Below are 12187 nucleotides of genomic sequence, written 5' to 3'. Positions count from 1 at the left end.
GTATACCGTGCCGAAAGGGTTTGACTCAGGGGTTATTCTGAACAACTTTTGTTCTTCAAGTTTTGGAAATTCTCGAAAAATAAATTCGGTCTCTATAGTAAAAAGTCACGTGATCGAATAAGTTTCTATGTAAAAGGTTTTGTTACGTGAATTTTCAAAATTGTAGAAAAAAAGTGGATCAGAATGGCACCTAAATCCACTTTTGGCTAAGCTTTATACCCTTTTTTCAATACCTTGTATAAAATATCGTCAGCGTCACCTTAGATCGTAATCATCGTAACTCCTCGTGACCAAATTTTAGAGGAGACAAAAATACTGTTTTATTTGTAGTTCTAGTTGGCATACTACCCACCTAAAGTTTTTTTTAACTAGCCTAAAAATGATTTGTTTAGATAGTCTATCTTCCTGTTCAACCGCAGCCTGAGTGCCAGTGACTCAATGACTGAAAGGAGGCCATTAGTGCTCCTAAATAAATAAAGCAGGCCTGTAGATTATCTTTCAGTGTACCGACACATCTGATTGCTGTAAGAGCCTGATAAGCTCTTCGAACGAGTCATACCTCTGTGGTGGTACGGTTTCGACCTTTCGGACAGTCAGTTTGGCATCCGAAATGCGGATTCGAATAGTGGGTACAATACTTTGCGTTCGTTCACTGTCGGAGCAGGATAAGAACCACGGGCGAGTTGTTGCGCTGGCTGTTTGCTTAAAAATAGTAACCGCGTTCAACTCTATCCCCTAGAGGGCGAACCTTTAGGGCGGCTCTTGTATACCATCACTTGTCTTCTTATCTGCAGAAAATTGACAGAGGTCATACGTGTCTAACAAGTGCATTAAGGATGCGAAAAGAGAGGGTTTGTTTTCACTGAAGAAGTTCAGTTGCGGAGTTCCACAGCGGTAGGTCTTGGACCCCTCTGCTGTGGAACTTGGCATACAACGCGGTCCTGCAAATCAAGCTCGCAAACGGCGTTAGCACAGTCAGGCCTGTGTCACTCCGCGCGTGGGCGGCGCAGGCGCCAGCCTGGCGCCTGCCGCGTCGAGTGGGCAAATCTAGTCGGCTGCCGCAAGCGGAAGACGATACACGCGCGCGCTATTTGTTCCTATTTCGTACTAGTTTATAAATGTCGTATTTAGGTATTTATTAAAATTTATGAATAGAAAAATGGACATAAAAAGAAAAAAGCAGCAAAAAAATACTGTGCCGTATTTAATTGCTTAAATACGGATCGTGATCCAAATTTAATTTTTTTTAGATTACCAAAAGATGCTGACAGGTAAAACTAATCTAAGTATTTTATTGATTTCTTCTACGTTCCTTATTTGAAATGAAATTAATCCGAACTACAAACCCTTTTTTTCTCCACGTTGAACAAAGTCTATTCCAATTTTGTTTTCGTTAAAGTATTAAATTTACAGACACAACTACCTTCAAAATGTATTAATGAATCGATTATAAAATGTGCGCTGAGTGGGATTAGTGCTTAACGAAACTAACACGTTCTGTACCATAATATAAATTATATCCATAATATAAATTATAACGAAAAAAAAAACATGTTTTCACAAAATTAAATGTTTTAGGTACTTAGATTCATACATATTTTATGTACTTCAAAATATCTTAACTATGAAATTGTTATTGTTTTTACTGGTTATTTCCAATAGAAAAAAAGTTTGGAATAGCTTTGTATTCTAAATTCAAATTAATTTTGTTTTAAAACATGACATTCTTTTTACAAAGTCAGTCCGTTGCTTAGTAAACGTTGTAGTCTGTGGTGCTGAGGCAACCCTAAGGTGGCTTCTTTTTCAATGCGTATAACCACGTATAACTTATTATGCACCGTAGTCCAGTGAAATAAGGCGCATATTCCCTCAAAAATTAATTGGTAGGTAAGTAAATAAAAACGTGTGCGGCTGGAACGCGATCTAAATTAGATCTTATTGCTTATGGGATGGAGTCATATTTCTTTGCAGGCCATTGCGAAGATGGGCTTCTGTACCTGGTACTAGTTATTATTCTGTGGCACAGTGCATTTTTCTAATGTCACACAGGTCGTGAGGTAGGCTGAGAGCCTCCTTCGGGGATGACATCCCAATGATTCATTACGAAAAAATTGCTGCAGCTGTGCTCGCCATGCAGTGCATGGGCTACTTCCGAATCTGGGGGGCTGTTGCAAAGGAGTCCGTTGCCTCTATACGGTACGGGTTCCGTGCGATCTATGATCCTTCCGGGAGCACCTGTCTTGTCAAGTCGAAGAGAATGGCTCGTATTCGACGCAACCTGCAGTACTGGTGGGATTGGTTGGAGGACAGGACAGCAGGAAGCTGCAGCAGCCGTCATGCTGTGATTCGACGCATAGATGCAAAAAAAAGTTGAAAGTAACTTCATGTTAATAAAATATTAGATCTTAATTTAACAACATAACATTGCAAAAGAAAAATTAACATTGTTGAGTATGTTATTGTAATTTACTAAAGTAGTAATAAAAACAAAGGCTTATTGCATAGTTTTCGTTCACGTTCGCCTACATCGCACGTTGTATATGAGAATAAAGGGTATAATTACTAAGTTTTCTTGTTTAAAAATCACGGTTTGGGGTTTAGAGGAAAACAAATGGTAAAATGCGGAATACAGTTTTTTTTTTCGAATAAAGAGGAAAACATGTGAATTCAAAAAACGTTTCTATTGACACCAAAGAGTACTTTTCGCCGAGAAAAGTGGAGTTACAATTTTTGCGATCTAAAGTGATGATAGAACTAGAACTTATTTTTTCAGTTCACCTGCTGTTGAGTGAAATCGTAATTAGGTAAATGACTCCTTGACATGAAAATAACTTTTTTTTTATAATCGTTATAACAAAACCGTTTTTTTTAATACAGCAATATTTGTAGGTGTACTTACAGTGAGCAAAAGAGCGCAGCAAGGTGTAAATTTTTTGGTTTTTAAGAAACAAAAATATTATTTCTATCATATCCCAAATACACATAAGTACTTAAAAAAAAAAATACACACTCTCGCCTTGTACTAATGTACCCACTTGCGGGGGTACTTACATGTTATTATTTTTCTGGTGACCTCCCCATATCCCTTTGCCAGCTACGTAACCTTTTGTGACACCCTGTATATGCAGAGTTCTGCAAACTACTGTTCTGCTTTTGAAACACCAAAAAAAAACAGGTCGTCTAACTAAAAGGTCACGTGACCAAAAAAAAATTATATGAAGAAGCGTTTTTTTCATGAATATAAAAAATTACGTAGGATAAAAGTTTTTCAGAGTGACGCCTGAGTAACGCCCTTTCGGCTAACTATACTTTTTTATTACACGGGGGCAGAGTTTAATACAACACCCTGAACTATTAAACTCTGATAATATTTTCGCGTTTTTTTTACATTCTGATTTCATTTCCTGGCTTAGAAATAACATCAATAACATGCTGCACACGTAGGTTTCGGCATAGTATTAAACCCTTTTTGCAACAACCTGTATAAATATCGGCACGGGTACGACTTAATATATAATTAATTATTAAATATTAAAAATACTTTCAAATAAAAATAAATATTTTCGTATCACAAAACAATATTACTTAGGTACTTAGTATATTTTTAACAAAGTGGCATGTCTTCACTTTTATGTTTTCGAGTACTATGTTAAAATTTCATGTCACTGTCCGTAGAACGCCCCGCATACCTCAACCCCCCCTCACTAGATTTGACAGATTCTGATTTTCTTCCAGCTTTAGTGACAGCCTTAAGTTTGTATTGTATTTACCATAGAGAGTGTTGCAAAATGTCTCGCGAATTTTGACATTCTGATTTCATTATCGGGCTTCGATAAAACATGCTGCACACGCAGGCTTCGGCGTGTATACTCTTTTTGCAGCACCCTGTATTTCAATGCTTTCTATTTATTACAATTAAATAGGGTTGTAACAAGGATTCTGATTTTGCGACTATGTTAAATTATAAACAATGTACAAAGTATTCACTCAGTCTTTTCTCACGCCTTATGAACACCCAACTCACTTGTAAATATCCACATTGCCCTCATAGAACAGATGGTGGAACACATTAGCAGCCTCCACGGCGGGCGGCCCCTGCTGCTTGTGGCCGAACACCAGGTCGATCCAGTGATGCAGGCGGTGCGACACGTGGTCCGACTCTAGAGCCGCGCGGTGCATGCGGATGAACTCGCGAGGGGAGCCCTAGCCTCATTGCTTACGTAGGTTTCTTATGACAGAGAAGCGGGTTCGAATCCAGCCACTGACTACTAATGAGTTCTTTGAATATTTAGCATTGCTCTTACCGTGAAAGAAAAAAACATTAGGCAACCTGCATAATATCTAGATTTAGTACACCTAGGTGTATAAACCCTCCAAACCGCTGTGGACCAGCGTGATTTAAAGAACACGCTTCAGAAAGCAGTTTCGAACAAAGATTGGAACCTTCGAGGCAGCCAGGTGCAGGTTACTCTTCCAAAGAGACTATATAGTTAATATACAATAAATTCCACTCACTTGTAAATATCCACATTCCCCTCATAGAACAGATGGTGGAACACATTAGCAGCCTCCACGGCGGGCGGCCCCTGCTGCTTGTGACCGAACACCAGGTCGATCCAGTGGTGCAGGCGGTGCGACACGTGGTCCGACTCTAGAGCCGCGCGGTGCATGCGGATGAACTCCCGCGGGTCACCCTTGGCCCATGGAGGGAGGATCACGTCGCCTAGGGCCACGCCTGACTGCTTTGAGCCTGGGGACAGAGATGAGTTGAAGTAGCATCGTTGGTTAAATATATTATTACTTTGATTTATAACTGAAATATTTGCACCTTATCTGCAACGTGACGGTCTTGGTCTAATAAGTTTAAGCAAATTTTTATGGGACTCGCTATCTAGCGGCATACATGTAGCACTAGGTCCGCGCAATTTTGGTTAGTTAATGGCCACGTACGTATACGATATAGTCTGGACCAGTGGCAGCTCGAGTGCTATGAAAAAGCATGCCACCGAAAGTAGGTAGGCATGAAAAGGAGCAAATAGTATGTGATTGTCTTATGTATCTATCTAACTATTTTGTTCTACGTCGCAGTGAGAAACAAAATGTCTTACCTAAATCGAAGTTATTGGAATTGACTAGAAATTCGGGCAGGTAGAAGAACTCGGGTATGAGTTCCTTCACATCCGCCATGTTGTGTCTCGAGGCGGAGTTCCAGGCTTCTTTCACCGAGTGGAACATTCTGGAATAAAAACAAGTACTGTTAGGTTATCTTACTAGTTTTTATTAACTGTGACTACTGTGCTGCATAACACTGTTTATCTTCGTGGATATAATCGTACTAAAATTTAAACAATTTAAAAATTTTAAGTTATTAATAATTATTAAAAAGTAATTCCATCAAATCTAATCAAAAGTTCTTTGATTATATTTGATGGCTTCCAATTAAACAAGGCACTCCCAACTAAATAAAAGTTTTAATGCCAAATTCGTCCATCTCAGTCAAGAGCTCGACTTTTGATTAACTTTGTTATGCAAGTCACCCTAAATGAATCTAGTATCGGAGGTGCTTCTTCTTTTATAGTCCAGACGGCAACCAGGTGTGAAACAAAGATCAAGAATCGTTGTTTTTTTATATCGAACGTACTCGCGCCGACATAATATGCAGCAGAAGTAGGGAGTCAGCTTTATATCTCACAGAACCAGATATTTAAACGAGAAAAATACTTAAGTTGACTACAGCATTTACCTGTCTTCTTCAGCCTATCATTACCAGCCACCTTTCGCAAGTCGTCACCCCACCTAGCCGGAGGACTTCGACTTCGGAGTAGTGCGTGCTGTATGACGATAATGTCATCCATGCGCATCGGCATACGACGACTGATGATCTTTACTCAGGCTTCGTTTATGTGCCCTTGTGTGGCTAGTATACCTGTCAGCCAGGTCGAAGTGTCCGCCCTGCAGGCGCAGGAAGTGCTGCGTGAAGGGCTCCATGCGCACCAGGTACGAGCACACGATCATGGCGGACGAGTAGTGCGTGCCGTAGTGGTAGGGGGGCGTCTCGCCGTGCGGGTCGTCCCATTCCTGAGGAGAAGAAGGGGATGTAGTTTCATGAGTCATTCTCTGAAAGTAGGTAATCATTGCCTAAAAGAGGGCCAGAGTAGGGTTTTTTTGTTTCTAGGGAAAGTGGCTTTTATACAAAATTTACAACCACGGGCTATTAGTGCCCTCGCTACGCTTAGACACAATACTTATCGTCGGAGTCTAAATAAGAGGGTGAAACTCATTCGGTTACAATTTACTAATTGCACGTTTGCTATACAATTTACTATAGCTACAGTTATGTTGGGACGGCTCATTATCAGACCTATCTATTAAAATGACCATTCATGAACATTCGCACAGTCAGTTCCTCACCTTATATCTCTTCCTAAACTGTTCGAGTCTGTCCGGACTTTGCGCGCCCATCGGCTTGGTCAAATCCCTGAATGTAGCCGGGTCATTCAAGTCCAACTCCAAAGAGTCATAGTCTGCCAGGATCCACGGGAACACCGGGTATTGCATCAGGTCGTTGTAGGAACGCCCGGCGAGGGTGTTCAGGTGCATTAGGTACTGGAAGTTGGAGATTTCTCCGCGCTGGAAATAAGAGAGAGAAATTTTAGCTTAAGGTTTTTACTGAATTACAGAATACATTTTCATTGTCAAATGATTGCAGCATACAAATATAGTATCAACTTGTTACAACTATAAATAAAAAGACGATAAATCGAAATCGAATATGCTGTGACTGGGTCTGTGATCAAGAAGTCATAGGAATTGAGGAGTACCGCCTATGAAATTATCCGTCGACTGAGTACCGAGCCGCCATCCCTGTAGCTAGGGCTGTCAACATGTAGATGTCTCACCAGCCAGCGCTGAGTGACCGACGTGTCTCCTATGAGAGTGGCGAGCAACCCGCCCGGCTGCTCGACTGCCACCCCTCGCTTCTGTCCCGCCACGGAGCCGGCCGCGCTGTCCGCCATGCCTGTCGCTAGGGCTGTGAAGCGGCTGTACACCTGAATAGAGTTAAAAAATATATATTAGTGTTCAAAGACAATGAAAGAAAAACATCTTGCCCGCTGATCCTTCTTGTGAAGCATTTGTGCATATAACTATATATTTTTTGTTATTGACTTAAGTCTCATTTCAGTAGGCCCTAAGGATGGTACAGAACAGAAGGGTATCAACATGTACAGAGACACGTAAAGAGAAATGAAGGTATATTCAGCTTAAACTGAAAAAAAATATTTATTGTTGCAGAGAATTCTTACCTTATTCCGTACTTTTCGTGGGAACGCGAGTAAGTAGTTTCTACCGTCACTTGAAAACACTTCCAACGCTATGGGCTGTAAGAGGTATCTTCTTTTGTGCACCTCTCTGCAAAAAATTATCTTCATGTCACTATTGAGTAGCTATACTACAACGCCAATATCAAAATTGTGTTTTGTTAGTTGTAGGCTTTCTATTTATAATGTGGCAAGTTACTTGGCGACCCTCCTTGCGGGGTGAAAGAAGTGGCGGGGGCGAGGTAGCACGACATGCTACACACGTAGAAAAGTGTGCCCGGATTAATCTCGCGATAGCTTGTAACTATTTCTGACGTAAGTAAAATTTTATTCTATGAGTGTTCCCGTAAATGTCATATTTAGCTTAAAATTTATAGTTTGACAGCATTAAAATTTGGATGTTTACCTTCAGAATATCTACCAATTTGAATTTATTTTTGTAAAGTGTTTAATTTTATAAATCAATTTCCATGTAACTTTCATGTTCACTCTCTGTTTGAACTTGTTCATCGTCGTCGTCATCCTCATCTTCATCATCGTTTTCATTAACTTCAATTATAAATCTAAGACAAAAACCAAAAAACATTATACCTACTTTAAAGTATAATGTACACACGGCAACGTTAAATGGTTGGCAGGGCACACTAACGCAGGTAGTGTATGTGTGTGTCGGCGACGTTGACGTAATTATTTAGTTCTGGGCAAGCCACACACGGATATTGTAAGCATGTAGTTGTGCCAGTGACAATGATTCATTGTTTTTATGATATGAAGCAAAATTTTGCAAGCCATTGTAATAGATTGAATGGCTCAGTTGGTATGATACAAGACTTACATGAATCGGTATAGTGGTTCAAATCCCACTGAACTTACAATATTCCTTTTTTGTTTTTTTAATAAATTTAATTTATTTTTTAAGATGGTTAATAATAGTATTGTAGTATATACGAATAAAAGCAACACAGAAAGTAAATGAAACAAGTTATTAAGTGTTAAAATTACCAAATTTATTCTTGCCGTAACATAAACATTAAGGATGTTACGTTTTTGTTGTTTTTCGTTTTAAAACATAGTTGTAGTTTATATTAATAAGGAAAATTTTCAATTGGCAGTTTTAAATCATAATAAACATCAGACAAGGATGGACTGGCTGTTTCACTAAAGTAAATAGGCAAGTCATTAGTTATATGAATCAACATGTTAATTAGCTAGAAATAAGATAACTTATTCTCACCTCAGTAACAATAACATCATTAACACATTGGCTTACCCATAATTGTAAATAATGATAAGTATTTAACAAAATAACTAAAATCTTATACAAATGGAAAAATAAAAATTACTGAGCTAACCCCAATAACTATAATTTTCACCACTTTTTCGCCATAATATCTTACCTCCATCCTTGTCTGACTTAAAGGACTTTTCATCACTAAATATCACAACATTGTTGCACCAAAGTTTAAAATAGTCAGTCGCAAAACGCACTCTGTTTCGACGATGCTGATCGGTTAGAGCAATTTTCTTCGCCGGCCTCCGACACCGCAACCCAGCAGCACGCAAGTGAACCCGTACGGTTTGTAGGGATAGATTATGTGTTGTGGCCGTAGAACGGGTGCTGCAGAACGGATCAGCGCTATGTGCAGCTACGATTTCTCGATGGCGTGGTGATGCATCCGTATAGACGACTACTGTCTACATGTCCCGAATCTGCGTATCGGTGAACCCATAATTGAACAGTTCTCCTCTGCAAACAAAAAAAACAAACACTTAGCATATACAAATACAAATATTCTAACAGTCAAATAGAGTAAAATATTTGCAATTCTATGTTACTTACCGTTAAACGTCTTGCGATTTCACTAATTGTAATATTTTGTTCATATAAATACAATTATCTCCGCCTTTTTGAACATGGTTTAGTTTAAGTAAGTTAAGACTTTCCATAGTGACTGCGAAGAGTAATTAATCACAAAGTGAATAACTATGCAGATGCAGAGGTGAATTGTCACTAAAACTAAAAACAAATTTCGTTTATTCATATTATATGAGGGTAGAATGGTTTTAATTCTCAAATGAAGAACGAATCATATATTTTTGGCGAAGAGAAATAGTCGACAGCTATGCAGCTTATAGTCATTTGTCAGTTTCAAATAAATTAATTTTATACTCAACAGCGTTTAAATAACGCAAACTTTGAATTAGGTAAAATAAAAATAAAAATAACCATCAGTGGACTCGAACTCACGACCTATGTTTCATAAGTCTAACATTCTACCAATGAGCTACGAAGTGTATAGGCACAAGCAGTGAAATTTTGCTTCACTTCAATTTTATAACTATTTAACTAACAATACCGGTTGATATTTTTATGTCACAGCCGGTATACGGGCGTTTGCCTACGCGCAAACTCGTTTGTGCTGTTGTGTGTGTGTGTGTGTGTGGTTTGTTACTGGTGTGTAAAACTGATTTCTGCGTTTATGCACACATAGACAACGTTAGTGTGCACACATACACTACGTTAGTGTGCCCTGCCAACCATTTGACGTTGCCGTGTGTACTAGAGTACGCCAGTCATATTAGTTCAGTGTACACCAATAATATTTTATGTTTAATTTACATTAAATTATAAATAAACAATGACATACCTGTCCAATACATCGTCAAATACTCTATCAGATTTATAATATTCGTCTTAATTTTTTATGACATGGTCGTCACAATTTCTCCACTTTTCAGGCGAATAATTAGAGAAAAGCAACTCTAAGTCTTTTATCTCTTTATCTAAGTTAGAGTCAATCGACGTTCTTGCGAGCTCGCCTTTCACGTACCCCCACAAAAGTTCAATAGGATTTAATTCCGGGTGGTATGGGGGTAGGCGAAGCACGATATGACCATATTCTTTCAAAATTTCATCAATTTTGTAATTTTTCTCTGTGTTTTGCTCATTAATTACTTTCATTAAATCACATAAATTTTGGTTGCTTTCCTAGTTACAAGAACTGACAACTGACGCACTGTCATATGGACTCTTCGTCTTTGTTGTTTACTTTTTCGTATCTGACTGCGCAGTACCAACCTTTAGCCGCGTAGCATGACTGATCCGGTACGCTGTTCTACAAGAAGCCCCTATATTGAGACATTATACGATTTGTTGTTTTTAACGTTATTTTGTTGACGAATTATAGATAGGTACCTAATAATAATATAATGATAATATTAAAAAGGCCTCAACACTCATCCTAAGACTAATGGTCTCAGGATCAATGATCTCATGTGGGTCGCACTCAAATTATGACAGACTATATAAGACATGTGGCCGCCTCGGCTGCGCGGCCGAGACTGCCGTAACAATGACATGCAGTGCACGCGTTGCCCTTCACCGCTACCCCTCCCGCTACCCGCTGTCGTCTTGGGTACCTCGTCCCCTCCGCGTCTTTCACCCCGCAAGGAGGGTCGCCAGGCAACTTGCCAATCTATAGTGCAGAATGCCCAGTAGAAAGCCAGTTACAGCCGATTAAACCTCTCTGGCAAAAGCCAAGACTATCATATCAACATACATCAAACTAACAAATCAAAACGTATTCCATTACCTTATATCCTCATACAGAAACTTGGAGCAGGATCTCTGGTTGCTTCGCTGAATGCCCTGGCTTGGCAGTATCGGGTCATAATCATCAGGACAACTGTCCAGGTCACGGATCTCCCTATTCTTCAGAAGTGTGAATCCATCGATGACGTAGCAGTGCTCGCGCCCAAATAACAGAAGACCTTCCGTCGTGTCCAGACCTTGTATTCTGGCGCATCGGAACATGTGGGAGATCTGTAAGGGAAGTGAGTATGAATGTGGATTGTTTTTGCAAGTTTAATTTATATTTTGGCTGATGAAATAGGTCGTGAAAGTAAGGTAAACAAAGAACACTTTGGATTGCAGTTGAAATGAGGACCGTCTATCTAGACCTTCAGTCACAGGACACTAGACCTAAGATGTTTGAAGTGGAAAATTCGAATATATATACTCAAGAAGTGGACCTCCTCAAGACCAAATTTTCGACACTAGATTCAGCACTCTGACCTCTAAGGGCTGATTTTTCAATAGTCAGATAAATGGTATCAGACGAATAAAATTCTTGCTGTCACTGTCTAATAAAGAGATTCAGACGCCACAGAATTAGAAAAAAGAAATAAAATATTCCCCAGATATTTTTTATCACCCTAAACCAAGTAATATTTACCTTCTCATGGTGTTCCAACAGCCGTAGCAGCGTCTGGTTGTCCGGCGGCGGCTGTGGGGGTTCGTCTTCGTCTTCTGCATCCGGACCGTCTTCGTTTCCTGGAAATAAATAAAAGGTGGGTATAACAAGAGAACTATAACCCTTTTATAACAAGCACAGGATGCATGAAAGGTGCCTCCCCGAATGAGCGTCTGAAAACTAATAATTCAAGGTGGATGCCAAACGATAGTCCAGCTCTAGTATTTGTAAGGGTGTAGATCAAGTCAGTTCATAATCTTGAACAACTTATACGCTAACGCTTCGTGAAAAATAGGCGCTAGTGTTCTGTATTATATATTTTAAATTATGAGCCCTGAAAAATAAGAAGCATATAAGTTACCTTCTCCCGAGTTATTCCCGCGGCTCACGACGCCGCTGCTGACCAGATCCGATGGTGAGCCGTCTTCGTTGTTCGTCTCCACTGAAATGTCACGATTACTGAAACAAAAACATACACATTTTAAAATGGGATTTTCACAAAAAGTTGCAGCATAGCAGGTGGTTGATAGTGGCTGAATCAGGAAGGCCAAGGACTAAGCTTGCGTCGAACTCGCTCATGTCTAGCTGTGGACGATTACAGGCATCAGAATATCA

General features: G+C 39.6%; 1 protein-coding gene across 1 annotated transcript in view; it reads right to left on the bottom strand.

Moving 5' to 3' along the window:
- Positions 1-12187, bottom strand: part of LOC105384228 (WD repeat and FYVE domain-containing protein 3) — a 51959-nt gene that overhangs the window by 9396 nt on the left and 30376 nt on the right. Inside the window, exons 38-46 of the mRNA XM_048624444.1 lie at positions 11934-12031; positions 11555-11652; positions 10913-11142; positions 7305-7410; positions 6900-7049; positions 6412-6630; positions 5927-6078; positions 5109-5236; positions 4516-4750 (exon numbers count right to left, since the gene is read on the bottom strand). Coding sequence (XP_048480401.1) covers positions 4516-4750; positions 5109-5236; positions 5927-6078; positions 6412-6630; positions 6900-7049; positions 7305-7410; positions 10913-11142; positions 11555-11652; positions 11934-12031 — 1416 coding nt within the window. The remainder of the gene's footprint in view (positions 1-4515; positions 4751-5108; positions 5237-5926; positions 6079-6411; positions 6631-6899; positions 7050-7304; positions 7411-10912; positions 11143-11554; positions 11653-11933; positions 12032-12187) is intronic.

This window comes from Plutella xylostella, chromosome 12 (assembly GCF_932276165.1).
Source record: "Plutella xylostella chromosome 12, ilPluXylo3.1, whole genome shotgun sequence".
Classification (NCBI taxonomy): Eukaryota; Metazoa; Arthropoda; class Insecta; order Lepidoptera; family Plutellidae; genus Plutella; species Plutella xylostella.
Note: the sequence above shows the minus strand (reverse complement) of the source record. Positions and strands in the feature narration are given on the sequence as shown.